The sequence below is a fragment of the Phaseolus vulgaris genome, chromosome 7 (genome assembly GCF_051622355.1).
Source record: "Phaseolus vulgaris cultivar YP4 chromosome 7, ASM5162235v1, whole genome shotgun sequence".
Classification (NCBI taxonomy): domain Eukaryota; kingdom Viridiplantae; phylum Streptophyta; class Magnoliopsida; order Fabales; family Fabaceae; genus Phaseolus; species Phaseolus vulgaris.
This window is the reverse complement of record NC_143504.1, coordinates 8,790,097-8,804,913: the sequence shown is the minus strand read 5'-3', so window position 1 is coordinate 8,804,913 and position 14,817 is coordinate 8,790,097. Positions and strand designations below refer to the sequence as shown.

Here is a 14,817-nt window from a genome sequence, read left to right as displayed (position 1 = left end):
TACTCAATACAAATTGATTTTGTTGTTATGGGAGTCATTTTAAGCATTCAAAAATTAAAAAATAAAACTAAAATAGTAAAACTATAAACACACTCTCCAAACATATACCATCCTTAAACTCATTTGACCAATGTGATTCTCTAACAAAAAATAAATGTGCTTAAAGCAATAATATAAAATTATTAAATAAAAATCAATTTTAAAAATTAAAAATAATTAATTGTTATATTGACTAAATTAGATACTAGAGTGGTGTTGTTACAAGGGAGAATTATTCTCTTAAAGTTAAATATTGCAAGAGAGTATGTTTTTTCTTTTCTTGAATTGAAGAATTGGGTTAAAGAATTAGGGTTTCTTGTGCGTGCGTGGCGGCAGCGGAACGCCTCCGCATCTTAGGGTTTCCGGTGCAAGGCGGCAGCATTGTGCGTGACGGCAGCGGAATAGCTGGAGGTGCGGCGCGGCGGTGCTACAGGACGACATCTGGAACACAGAGCACGGGAGAGACCTAATTAGGGTGTTTGTTGTGCGTGTGTGACGGCAGCGGAACGCATCCGCATCTTAGGGTTTCCGGTGCAAGGCGGCAGCTTTGTGCGTGACGACAGCGGAATAGCTGGTGCGGCGCGGCGGTGCTACAGGACGACGACGCGGTGCGGTGCTAGAGCCCGGTGCGGCGGCGTGGGCAGCGTGCGGTTTCCGTTTGTGCAACGGCGCCTGGGCGACGGAGCGCGGTGGTTGCTGGGCTGGTGCGCGGCGTCTGCAGGTCCGGTGAAGGGGGTGGCTCTGGTGGCGGCGGAGTGGTTGGCTCGCGCGGTGTTCCGTGTTCTTGTGGAAGTTCTTGGCGGCAACTTATTAGCCTTCTAATATGACGGAGGGTTCTGCGGGTTTTCTCATACCATGGGCTTGTTTGATGGATCGGGAAGTAGATAAAAAAATATATTTTATATCCGGTCAAAGGAAGACTTTTGCTCAGGCTTTGGGAAATACATGTGACATTCCTTTGTCCCAGCTACCTACTTCTTGTATTAAGGGTGACATGATTGCTGTCCGGATTGATGAGGCAGATTACTTGGCTGGTCTTAAGGATTGCAAAACCCATCTCCATTGTCGGATTATTCTATCTAAGGGGGATAAACCTCTTACACACCTGGATTTAACTAAAAAGTTGCAGCCGGTGTGGAAAGCTCTTGGACCATGGAAAGCAATTCCTCTTGGAAAAGGTTTCTATGAGTTTGAGTTCGCTTCTATAGAAGACATGCGATGGGCCCTCGGGATGGGTTCGCTGAAGTTATCTCCTGGTTTATTGAGATTGTTTGCCTGGACAAAAGACTTTGTCCCAGCTACCATGAAGAGTACCAAAGCTCAGACATGGGTTAGAATCTACCATTTGCCTTTGGAGTATTGGAAACCAAGGACAATATATTCCATCGTTAGAGGCCTTGGTACTCCTTTGTCTTTGGATGAGCATACTATGAGGAAGAATAGGGGTATGTTTGCTAGAGTGTTGGTGGATATTGATCTACTGTCCCCTCTCTCCGATCAACTTTTGGTTGAACGTCCAGACTTTGCTTTTGTAGCTGGTGTGGAATATGAATGGCTCCTTCCATTTTGCTCTCATTGTAAGATGATTGGGCACGAGCTTGCTCAGTGTCAGGCGATCCATGACCAGGGTCGTGTTCTTGGGCCTCAACATAAACCTTCTCAGAAGGCATCTTCTGATGAACGGGACCAAGGGAGGACCGTGATTCCTAAACAACGTAAAGAATATAGGAAAAAAAATTCGGAGACAAAACTCGTGGAAGGCCTCATTGATAAGTTGAAAGTTGATGAAACAGGTGGAGGGGAGGATGATTTTGCAGATATGCCTCCTCTTGAGGATGCTTCAGATCATGATAGGTCCTCACCCAAGCAGGGGTTGTCCACTCCCACTTTGGATTCACTTGCTGTTATGCAAGCTAAGGACTCAGAGTCAAATTCAACAACTTTTATTGATGATCATCATGTGGAGGTATCTGTTCCTGTGATTGTACCATCTCCGTTGCGTTCTACCTCTCCTCGGAGGGTTAAATCACACGCAGATACTAATGCACCAGTTCCTAATGTGGAGGTCTCTGCTATTGTGACTGTACCATCTCAGTCGCCTCATACCTCCCATCGGAAGGCTAAATATCTTGGGGATGTTAAAGCAATATCGTTGGTCCTTCAAAATCACTTTTCTTCTCTTGATGGTTTGGAAACTACAGATGTGGGAGGTGATTCTCATATTGGAGCGTCAACTATTCCGCCTACCATTTTTGGAATTAATTCTGATCATATTGAAAATCAGGTTGTTTCAAAATTTTGGGCTGACTCTAATGACATGGAGGAGGATGGCAGTGATAATGGGGAGGAAACAGTTCACACTAAAAGAAAACCAGGGAGACCACCTAAGGGGACTGGTAAATCCAGGAAAACTGCTAAGGCAGTTCTCTCTACAACGTCGCAATGAAGGTCTCTTCATTTTTTTGGAATGTCAGAGGATTGGGAAACCACAAAACTTTGGAGTTGTTGCTTAGTTTACTTAACCTACATAAACCTCTCCTGGTTTTTCTTGCTGAACCCATGATGTCATACACTAATGCTTTCGACGTCCTTTTCAAATCTGTTAATATGCATTTGGTGGCTACGTCTCCTATTGTTAATAAAGTTGCTAAGCTTTGGTGTTTGTCGGTTCCTAATCTTGTCCAAAATTTCTTGGTTAATGATCAATTTATCTCTGTAACTTGTCGTCTGCAAGAGAAAAGTTTTAGCTTTGCAGGTGTTTATGGTGCTAACACATACTTGTCTAGACGATTTTTATGGAGGGATCTTAGTCTCTTCACAGGGCCTTGGTGTATTCTGGGAGATTTTAATGCTGTGCTCTCGGCGGATGACTGTAAAGGGGGGGTGGCTCCTAATCAGGTTTCTTGTAATGAATTCCTGGACTGGATTAATACTAATGATCTTTCTTGTATGCCTTTTACTGGATCTTGTTATACTTGGTGTAACGGAAGGAGAGGGTTGCATAGAATTCACAGAAGACTGGATAGGGCTTTATGTAATGGAGTGTGTCTGGATGAATGGGAATCTTGTACTTATCAGGTTCTTGTTAAAAATTGTTCTGATCATTCCCCTATTCTTGCTAGTCTTGCTAGTAATTCTTTGCGGAAGGTTAGCAATTTTCGTTTCTTTTCGATGTGGCTTCAGGACACTTCGTGTCTAAAGCTTATTCATGATTCTTGGGCTAATAAGGTTGTTGGTTGTCCTATGTTTATCTTGCAACATAAGTTAAAAAGGTTGAAACTTAAGCTCCGAGACTGGAATAAAAATTCTTTTGGTAATGTTCATAATGGAGTTCTTCTTAAGCAGGGCATCCTTCTTGGTATTCAAAAAAGCTTAGAGACTGCTAGTTTGTCTGATAGTGATGGACTTCTCTGTCAAGAAAAGATTGCTAAGGAGGAGCTTGATCATGCTCTTCACTGTCAATATTTGTTTTGGAAAGAAAGGGCTAGGATGTTATGGTTCAAGGATGGAGATCGAAATACTGCTTTTTTCCATGCGGTGGTCAAAAGGAGAAATAATTCTAGTGGGATTCATCGTCTACGGATTGATAATGAGGTTACGGAGGATCCTAAAATCATTGAGGATCATATTTTGGACTTTTATAAAAATCTTTATGCTGAGTCTATTTCTAATGTTCTGGATACTGATAATATGGAAGATTTTATTGGTACTTATATTCCTGCGATGGTTTCCTCTGAGGAGAATATGATGTTGATTAAATGTCCAGATTTTTCTGAAATTAAAAATGTTGTTTTTAATCTTAACAGTAATAGTGCTCCTGGTCTTGATGGTTTTGGTGGTGTTTTCTATCATTCTTGCTGGGAAATTATTGGGACAGATGTTTGCAATGCTGTTCAACAGTTTTTTAAACAAAACTGGGTTCTCCCTGGAATGAATAGTAATGTGGTATCTCTTATTCCAAAGGTTCAGGGTGTTGATTCCATTAAAGATTATAGGTCAATTGTTGTTGCTAATTTCAAGTTTAAGATTATTTCCAAGATACTGGCGGATAGGCTTGCACTTGTGGCTACTAGAATCATTTCTCCTAATCAATATGGATTTGTGCAGGGTAGACAGATTCAGGATTGCATTGGTATTGCTTCTGAAGCTATTAACATGCTTTCTAAAAAGGTTAGAGGAGGTAATGTGGCTTACAAAGTTGATATTCATAAAGCTTTTGACACTCTGAGTTGGAAGTTCTTATTATTAGTTTTAAAACGCTTTGGTTTTCACCCCTCTTTTGTCGGTTGGATTAGTACAATTCTCCGTTCAGCTATGCTTTCTATAAGAATAAGTGGTAGTTTGGTGGGTTTTTTTCCTTGCAGTCGAGGGGTAAGACAAGGTGATCCATTGTCTCCTTTACTTTTCTGTCTTGCAAAGGAAGTTCTTAGTAGAGGTCTCTCTAAGCTTGTGAATGATAAGAAGATTTTAAATATGGCCAGTCCGCAAGGTTATCTCACTCCCTCTCATATTTTGTATGCTGATGACATATTTATTTTTTGTAGGGGGATATTAAGTCTCTTAGAAATTTGAGTTCTTTTCTTAAAACATATGGTGATTTTTCTGGTCAATATATTAATAACTCTAAAAGTAGTTTCTTCACCATGGATAATTCTCCAAGATTTGTGATAGTTGTCGTTTTGCTGTCAAATTAATATGATTCTAGCGTAGACTGTGTAACACTAGAGAGATGATAGTATAATTGTGGACAAATGTCCCCAAGTCGTCTCCCAACGAATCCAATAGTAAAATCAGTTGATCAAGGTTTAAAATCTATCTGCAAGCAATAAAAGTTAGCAATAACAATAAAGATGAAAAGGGGGTTTGAGATAGTTGTGCAAAAAATATAAAAGAAATTAAAATAGCAAATAAAAAGCAGTTGATCCCAAGTTCTTCCACCATTGAATTCTTCACAGGTTCTCTAAAGATTAATCTTTTCTCAATCCTCCAACAGAGCTAAACCAGATTGAACATGCGCCGATCTGATTCAACTGAAACTCACTAGTAAAGCATGCGTCTACTAGTTTAATCAATACCCACTTTGTTCCATGCGTATACTCCATGGAAATGTTTACCTCCTCTCCCTTGAATCATGCGCCCAAGAAATTAATTAGAACAATGCGAACTAACTAAGAAACCAAAGTTTAAGATAAGGAAGACTCTCAATCATGCGTTCAAGTACAACCTCTCACAAAAACCAGTTTTCTAGGAGATTAGACAATAAAAACAACTGCTATAGAGAATTAAAAATCGAAACTTTTATTGAACAAAACCTCAGAACTCAATGGGGAATTACAAAAGAATCAACCAAAAAGGTTTAGCCTTCCATGCGGAGGCAAAACAAAAGAATTACTAAGAAGAAAATAAACTAAGAAAACCCTATGAAGCTCCCTTCTCTCCTTTATGCTTGTGTCCTTTTATAGGCTTTTCTGCTCCAAGGATCTTGGGAAAATATTGCAGTTTAGATTTTGTAAACAGTTTCCACTTTCCATAATTCTTTTTATTTTGCAGAAGATTTGCTTCCAATTCTGTTTCTAGAATCTTGTAGCTTTTATTTTCTCTTTCTTCTCCTCAGAATATTTTTTCTGTTTTGGTTCAAGAAGCAACTTGGACTTTTGCATATTTGGCCCATTCACAAAGGTAGATGCTTCCTCTGGATAATTTACTCTAAAAAGACAAAATTAACAATAATAATAGTTAAGGCCCAAATAAACCCAATTATAAGAATATTAATTAAAACAATGAATTTATTTATTATTATAGTCCAATAATCTATGAATAAAGCTAATGAGTGTGAATAAATATATGCTCATCAATTTGTCACCAAAATTCAAAATATTTTTTCCTGTAGTCATGGTTGTTTGCCTTTCAATTATTTAGGAGTGCCTATCTTTGTTGGTACTCCAAAGTGTCGGTTTCTTCAACCTTTGGCTGATAAAGTTAAATTGAAGCTAGCATCTTGGAAAGGTAAATCTCTTAGCATGATGGGTCGAATTCAGCTGGTCAATACAGTGATTACTAGATCTCTAGCTTATAGTTTTAATATGTATAAGTGGCCTATTTCAGTTATTAAGCAAGTTGAGCAGTGGTGTCGGAATTTTATTTGGACTGGTGATATTCTGAAAAAAGGTATTGCTACCGTTAATTGGGGGAAAATTTGTTCACCTCTTGAGGATGGAGGCTTGAATATTATTAATCTTCATCATGAAAATAATGCATATCTTCTTAAGCTTGCTTGGAACTTTGCTTATAGCGACAAACCTTGGTCTTTACTCTTGAAAGCCAGGGTTCTTAAATCAAAATATGAATTTAGAACGGTTTATAGATCTTCCTCTCTCTGGCCTGGAATTAAGCAATTTTATTCTACCATACTTGACTATACTTCTTGGACTGTTGGTACATGTTCTTTTATTAATTTCTGGAATGATAAATGGTGCTCTACTACTTCTTTAGCGAATATTGCAGGGTTATCTTATGGTGTTAGCATTCCGGATACAGTCTCTCAATTTTGGACAGGTTGTGATTGGAATATTCCCTTATCTTTACAGCAGATGCCTCATTTTTTTTAATCATATCATGATTAGAGAGGAACATGATATTCCTAATTGGATTCTAAATGAGTCTGGTCGTTTCACTCTTAAATCGGCTAGGACTTTTTTCTTGGAACCAGGAGTTCCAGGTGGTTGGGGTAAATTCATTTGGTCTTCATCTATTTCGCCTTCCAAAACTCTAGTACTCTGGAAAATTTTTCATGGGCGACTTCCTACAGATCAACATATTCAGAATAAGGGTTTGCATATATGTTCTATGTGTTCGCTTTGTGAAAAGCAAGAGGAATCTATTCAACATCTATTTTTTGAATGTTCTAACGCATTGCATATTTGGAGTTGGGTTCGACAAATTTTTCTTACTTCTCATTTCTCTAATAAGGATGATCTACTTTCTTTTATTAAGAGTGATGGTAGTCCTTTGGTTAAATTGATTAAGCTTGCGGTGATAACCTTTTCTATATGGATGATATGGCGTATGAGGAATTATGCTAGATTTCAGGATAAGATTGGGGTTTCTAAGGCTATTTCGATAATTAAAGATTTAACTTGTCTAGTGGGAAATTCGTCTAAAGCTTCAATGAAGAATGATATGTTGGACTTCAACGTGATTAAGTTTTTTGGTATTAAGACTCGTAGTGGTAAAGTTCTTCGTCCTCTTCCTATTAGATGGGAATTTCCTTCACCAGGCTGGGTCAAAATTAATACTGATGGGGCTGCTAGGGGGTATCCTGGTCTTGCTACTTGTGGAGGTATTTTTCGTGGAAGTATGGGAGAATTTATTGGTGTTTTTTCAGCGTTTCTTGAAGTTCAAACTGCTTTGGTTGCTGAGTTTTATGGAGTTATACATGCTATGGAGGAAGCTCAAAAAATGGGGCTTACTAATGTCTGGCTTGAATGTGATTCTGCCTTGGTTTGTGCTGCGTTTACTGCTATGACTAATGTTCCGTGGATGCTTCAGAATCGATGGAATACTTGTCTTAATTTTTGTGGGACAATCAGGTTTAGGGTAACTCATATTTTTCGTGAAGGGGATGCGTGTGCTGATAAGTTGGCTAATTTAGGATTTATTCATAGAGAATCATTTCATTGGTATAATAGACTCCCAGCTAGTCTGTTCTTAAAATTCTTTATGAATAGGTATAATCTACCTATGTATCGTTTGTGTTAACATATGGGTTTTGGTCTAGTCCCCCCATATTTTTGTATTTTCTTTCTTTTTTTCTTTTTTTTAATAATATTTTTTTTTCATGTGATGGCAGATGATTGTTGTTACTTGAGGTGTCAGCTTAGCTGAGATGTCAAGTTGCATAGTGATGCCTAACACGAAAACTTTATAAAAAAAATAAAATAAAATTAGATACTAGAGACTAAAACAATTATTGATTTTTAAATTAATTTTTATTATTGATAAATAGTTTATAAATTGGTATTCACACTACAAGAAAATCATAAAATAAAAACCAATTTTTAGATACCAAAATAATTAGTTGCAATAGTAACTAAATTAGAGACCATTTTAGAAACTAAACAAAAATTTGGTTTCTAAATGATTTCTATTATTGTTAAACCGTTTCTAAATTATGGGTAGTTAAAACTTTGGTTATTAATTAGATATCAATTTAGAACCTATTTAACAATAATAGAAACTAATTTAGAAACCAATTTTTTTTTTTTAGTTTCTAAAATGGTTTCTAATTTAGTTACTATTGTAACTAATTATTTTGGTTTCTAAAAATTGGTTTCTATTTCATGATTTTCTTGTAGTGTCAATTAACTATCTAGGTTTTAACTTTCAATTATTTAGATTTTAAATTTTGATAGCAAAAATCTTTGTAATTAATTAAATATCAATTTTAAAACTATTTATCAATAATAAAAATTAATAATTTTTTTAGTCTCTAAAATAATATCTAATTTAGTTAATATAATAACTAATTATTTTTTATGTTTAAAATTTATTTTTATTTAATAATTTTCTAATAGTGAATTAAGGGAAAAAATGATATTGAGTGTCACCTTCATTTTATTGTTTTTCTTGCTTTGTCTAAAAGGATTGTCACCAATAACTCACTCACTTAGATCTTCTTCTCAAATCTATGAGATCCAAACCTATACAATCATTGTAAACTCACTCCTTTACTTATACAACAACACTAAAAACAAACAGACTAAAAGCTCATCAAAGAACCCTACATTACAGACAATATCCAGGTGTGTCTGTGTAACGATGTACTTTTATCACCTAGTTCACAACAATTTTTATAAAAATGCAAAACATGTTCTTTTAAAGAAACATGGTTGTTTTATAAGAGTAGCTGAGCTAAATTACTCAAAAACAGAATTAGAAGAGAGAATAGTAGCATAATTATTTTTCACACTGAATACATATGTGAGAAATGAATGAAATTACCTACCAAGATTTTATCAGTCAATTTTAGAATATAAATAATTAATAATTAATTTTTGATAGTTAATTAAATATTAATTTAGATCAATAATAAAAATTAATTTAGATATTAATAATTTTTTTAGTCTATTAAATATTATCTAATTTAAATAATATAATAATTAATTATTTTTTTAAAATTGGTTTTTAACATTGATGATATTTTAATAGTAGTATAATATATATATATATATATATATTATAAATATATGTGTGTGTGTTTTCTATTTGCATATAGAAGGTTATGTGTTTATGTGTAAAAATAAAACCAAAATAAAATTTAAAAATTATTTTAATATAAAAATCAAACAATTATTTATAAATGAATTTCTTAAACTTTTTAATTGGCTTAAAGATGTCAAGTCAAACAGTATTAATTATAATTTACTTTGATAAACTTCAAAGCAGTGGATTATAGTAACCATGTTACATGAGAGGAACTATTGAAAATAGATTTCAAGAATAGGAGAGATAGATATAAATATTATATGCAGCATTAAGCAAATGAAGTCTCAACTCAACTCCAAAAGTGAGGGATTGATAAACATTACACATTGTTGGTGATTAAATAAATTTACATATAAGATGCTCCTGCATATCATATCTTAGGTGTTATTTATATATACTATACTATAATTACTAAGACTAAACTTCAGTAAGAATCCGAAGCAAAATCATATGAAAGTGGTAGAGATCCATTCAGAGTTTGGTCTTGGGAAACAATGCTTGGTGAGTCTGATAAAGTAGCCTTACTTAACCAGTATTGCTGAAACCTCTGCCTTGCATACTCCTTGTAGTCAAACTCTATTTTATTCACATAACTCTGCATGTGCATCATAACATCTACATTAGTATATACATCTATACCTTTACCTTCATAGTATACACAAATAAGCTTCTTTACGGAATTCAAATAAAACAAAAACTTACTGAAATAAGTCCCCATAAACCCCAAAATATATGGTTTGCAGCAGTGTAGTTTTCAGTAGCTTTCACCAACTGGTTCACTTTAGCATTGCTTGGTTTATTGCCTGTGTAGAAAGAACTGTCAGAACAAATTTGAGGCATTTATGAGATTTAGAAGCTAGCTCTCACGATATGATTTCAACTTCATTTTGACAAGGCATGTTGAAGAGTGACATCACATTCAAACATACATTGAAGAGTTCATGAGCTTAAACTAATAACTAAGTTAAGCACAAATTAAACAAATGAATGCCAGCTCCATATAAGCAAAGACTTGTTCATCAATAATGTAAACTGTGTAAACTTAGAGCTCTAATTATTCATTTCTCTAAGGGTTTTCATCAACTGAGAATAGATTAATAGCAATTATCTACATCCAGATTTATGAGAATCATGTGTACTAGTGGAGTGAGTGGACTAACCTTCAGAACTCAGATAGATGCGGATAAATCTTTGACGTTCCTCCAGGCCTGGTTTATCATATCCAATTTGGTGTGTCAGGTTTCAGAGTGATCTCAGTAAACATAAATTTGCAGCTACTATTAATCATAGAGGAGCAAAGATATTACAAACAAGAACTCTACCTGGATATTTCTTGTAGTCAAGAACATGAGGTGTGTCACTGTGGTAATCAGCCGCCATTTCACAGAAATGATTTGCTAGGTCATAAGCAACAGGATTATAACTCGCATATTCATAGTCCTGTATAGTGAAAAGAAATTAAAAAACCAACAAAAGGTAAGTTTGGTGTAATATTTATATGACAGATAAAAGATGAAAAGAGCCTGTAAAAGTGGTATTATCTTCCTATGTCCTAAAGTTGATACAGAAAGTGTTCGTTTGTCTTATTATCATGCACAAATTTTCAAGTATTTGGCATTCAGATTGATTCAATGGTAAAAATTAAAAGAAAAAATTAAGGAGACCACTAATACCAGAGGCAAAGAATATATGATCACAACTTACAATTATAGTGATTAATTTTGTCTCCTCCTCCAACATTATGTTACCATATTGTAGATCATTATGACAAAAGCCAATCTCTAGATATCCTTCAGATAACTTCTTCTCCAGGATGTTTATTTCCTCATCCAGATTGTCCAAGCCAAAAAATTTTGTATCCTTTGGGGAGCACAGACTCTTGGCTTGACCAAGCCAATTCCTAGTAAATAGCACAAGAGACAGTATTTAATATTGAGCAAAGCATAGCAATGAAAAAGGAATTTAAGACTGATCTGACCAATAATTACCTCAATCTGTGCCAAATCTGAGCCTTCTTTGCGCCAGGCATATCAAGATTATGGAACTCTCTCATCTTAGATGCTACCAAAGCAGATACTTCAGGGTCACGGAGGTCAGCAGCTGAGAGAGTCTAAAAAAAGGAAGAAAAAAAAACAGGTTATACTTACACAATCATTATACTAGGAAACATGATTAAATCTCTGAATGGCACTGTTAATTCAGGATAAAAGTGCCATTTTAGTAACATAAAATGAGAAATTCACCTAAAACTTATCCATTTGTTCAATTCAAGAAAACTCGTTAAGAAAGTTGAGTTACATATAAAGATATAAAGGAAAAGAATACTATACTTTGACACTACTACAAGACAAAATACATTTATTTGATACCACTAAAAGAAAAAACATTCATTTATTTTTCAATTTAAAATTTTAATATATATTATTATTATATTATTGAAGTTGGTTGTTACGTGAGAGTACTATTTGGAAAGAAAAAAAGTCACAAACATTAAGTATTTAAGATTTTGGGTTGAAAAATCTAAAAAAGATAGTGAAGAGGTTTTAAAAGAAGAGATCTCTGGATGGACCAAGCAAATTACCAATCAATTGTCATTTGGGTTCAACTCTTCAATTAATCCATCCAGAAGTGTTCCATACAAAGTTGACAAAAGAATTTGTTGGCAACTACTTAATTAAATAACTATGAAGTTATTAATGAGCATTTAATGGGTGAAAGGAAATATGACATCCCAAGTCATGTATGCATACAAAAAAATCCAGATCCTTATTCCCAGTAACATCAATGTTATATTATGTTTCTTTATTTCTAATAGAGAAAATGACATTCAGCAAATTTGTAAGAAGAATGGTAAACGCAACACCTAAGAGCACCAGATCCTATTGACTCAACACCATTCAATTGAACTTCTAAAATATGCTTCTTAATTATTAATCCTAAACAGGTATGTATTGATAACCCTCCATTGCTCCAAAAGAAAAGGGAATCAAATACCCAAAAGAGAGCATCAGCCCTAAGAAAAGCTTTTTGACTCCACAACAAAACCAAAATGGAGAACAAAAAGTTTATTCACTTTCAAACTCAGCATATACTCTCTAAAGATCAAGCACCAGTTGTAATAATGATTGCAACCACTCATACACCATAAAATTATTCTAAAAAGCAAGATACAATACTTGAAACTTATTCAAAAATCTATACACATAATTAATGTAATTCTACAAATTCAAAACCTATTTATAAATAATTATCATCATATAAACTCCTTTCTATCATTTACGTATATCCTTATTTGATTTATGAAGAAATAATATTTTTATATTACATATTAATGAAGTATCTAAAAGTATCAACACTGAACATAAACAAAAATAAAAAAAGTATTGTTAAGTTTTTGGATGTTTAGAATAAGTGAAGCAAATTAAAACGTGTTTATGGTCATAAGAGGTAGTTTCATGCTGGGGTCACATGGCCTTATTTTTCAAGGAGTGTTTGTGTTTAGAAAACCAGCTAACAAGTGTGCCAAAAAGACTTTGAAAATCAGCCAATTTTGATGACTCAGTCATCCCAAAGATGCCTTTTCACTCATCCAACTACACATTAACACATCATTATTTTTTTGCCCTGTTCCACACAAACCAAAAATGGTTGTTATATCAAAATTAAGCAAAATAGTAAATATGATAAATTGGTCAACTTTTCTAATTAACTTTAGTAAAAATGTAAAAAAAAAAAGGATCAAAATTGAACTCCAACTATATGATCTCGTCAGCAAAAGGATAACTTTCTGAGGCCATGTAACAATCATGTCAGTTTTTTTGTAAATGGAAATATTAAAAAAGAAAGAGGATAAGAACATAGAACATACTCTGGCGTGAATAAACTCCTCAATTCTGCCAGAAGTGAAACGGCCAAGAAGGCGAGGTCCTTGACCATGCTTTGACATGCACTCAAAGGTTTTCACTTCTTCTTCCCTGTCGAAGAAAATTTCAACCCCTTCCCCATATAAACGAACCAGAACCTGTTTGACTTCACCACCATTTTTAGAAGGCCATTTTACCTGGAAAACCTCATTGGTCATTGCACCCTTAAGTGGAATCACCTGCAAAGTGCTCAAATCATCGATAACATCACCCATATCCGACGCCACCGCGGCAAGCACTTCCATTATCTCTTCCTGCGATCCGCACCCTTTCAACAGTTCAATTGTCTTTATGGCCATCCTCGAAAACAGAACAACTCTGTACGTGCCCAAAAACAGAGGAAGCTGAAACAGAATTTTGTTAAGTGCTTTTCTGCATGCACAAACATACGCAGAAAGATTCGGGTTTGAGAACCCGATTGCGAGAAAACTTCACCAACCGATTACCCTTTAAAAGAAAATTGTAAGAAAACAAAGTAGAGTTGCGTGTTCTGGAACACAACCCCAAAATAGAGAATTACAGAGTTCGAAAACAGGAGAAATGCTGCGAGCGAATAGGTTTGAAAGTAGAAGATTGCGTGGAAAAGACAGAAACTTTTTTGCAACCCAGTAAAGGTGAAGCGTCAGGAATGAATGATCAGTGAAGAATGATAAAAGGGTGAGAAAGGGAAAAAAGAAAAAGTAAAATTTAGAGAGTTTGGGGTACCTACCAAAAGGAGTCAGAAGCAGAAGCAGAGAAACAGAGGGAAGAGTTTAGTAATGAGAAACTGACAGTGTTATTGTTGTATGTTGGTGTGAAGTGAGAAAGCTTGGAGCATATATTTATAAAAAGAGAGGCAGAGAAAAAAAAAATAACAAGTATTCTATTAGCTAAAGTCTTAGCCGTTTACAGTGCGAATTTATTTGGTTTTTGTTTGACCACACACCTTTCTTTTTTATGTTCAACAAACATTTATATTGGTAGCTTAGACCCAAAGATTTCTTCTAATTCCAATAGTCAAACTTTCCCATGGCTATCACCAAGCAAAATAAATGAGAATAGACAGATAGCAATTCACTAATATAAAAAATCAACAAAAAAAACCCCAAGAGTTAATACAAGATACTCACGACCATTTCAGTGTACAAAGTGTTGTTATTATTATTATAAATAACAAAGTTTATTCAAAACACTACTATAACGTTGCATTCATAATTGAAAAGTATAATTTATTATGGGAAAAAGTTCACGTTCGTTAATATTAAATTGTCTCTGTGTGTAATATTAAAATGATGAGAAAAAAAAAGGAAAAGGATAAGGACGAATAAGGGGATTTTTAGAAGAAATAAAAGGTCAAATTTGGGTAAAGATGAACCATGTTCTCAGGAAACGTATGATGAATGGGGTTATATAAGTATCACCAAATTTGAAATATAAGAATATTTTTTTAATTAAAAAACTATTTGTCTGAGAATTACATAGTTAAATGAAAAAATATTTTCTTATATTTTAGTAAAAAAAAATATTTATTTTTATCAGTTATAATATAAAACAACGTGAATATGTAAAAAGTCTTGTAAATGCGCGTTAATAAACAGTTTTGAATTGTGTT

General features: G+C 34.4%; 1 protein-coding gene across 4 annotated transcripts; it reads right to left on the bottom strand.

Annotated features, from left to right (window-relative positions):
* Nucleotides 1-9,529: 9,529 nt before the first annotated feature.
* CK1 (choline kinase 1) lies at nt 9,530-14,246 on the bottom strand. Of its 4 annotated transcripts, XM_090305312.1 has the most exons (9): nt 13,936-14,098; nt 13,364-13,570; nt 13,172-13,277; nt 11,292-11,413; nt 11,008-11,203; nt 10,626-10,743; nt 10,464-10,511; nt 10,006-10,106; nt 9,530-9,898 (listed from the first exon to the last, which is right to left on the bottom strand). In XM_090305312.1, the coding sequence occupies exons 2-9, from the start codon at nt 13,375-13,377 to the stop codon at nt 9,728-9,730; spliced, it is 876 nt and encodes a 291-aa protein (XP_090161438.1). In that variant the 5' UTR covers nt 13,378-13,570; nt 13,936-14,098; the 3' UTR covers nt 9,530-9,727. The 4 variants fall into 4 exon arrangements, with proteins under 4 accessions (XP_090161438.1, XP_068493801.2, XP_090161437.1 ...); XM_068637700.2 differs by having other exon boundaries at nt 13,172-13,570; nt 13,936-14,246; XM_090305311.1 differs by having other exon boundaries at nt 13,172-13,598; nt 13,936-14,021.
* Between the last annotated feature and the right edge of the window lie 571 nt (nt 14,247-14,817).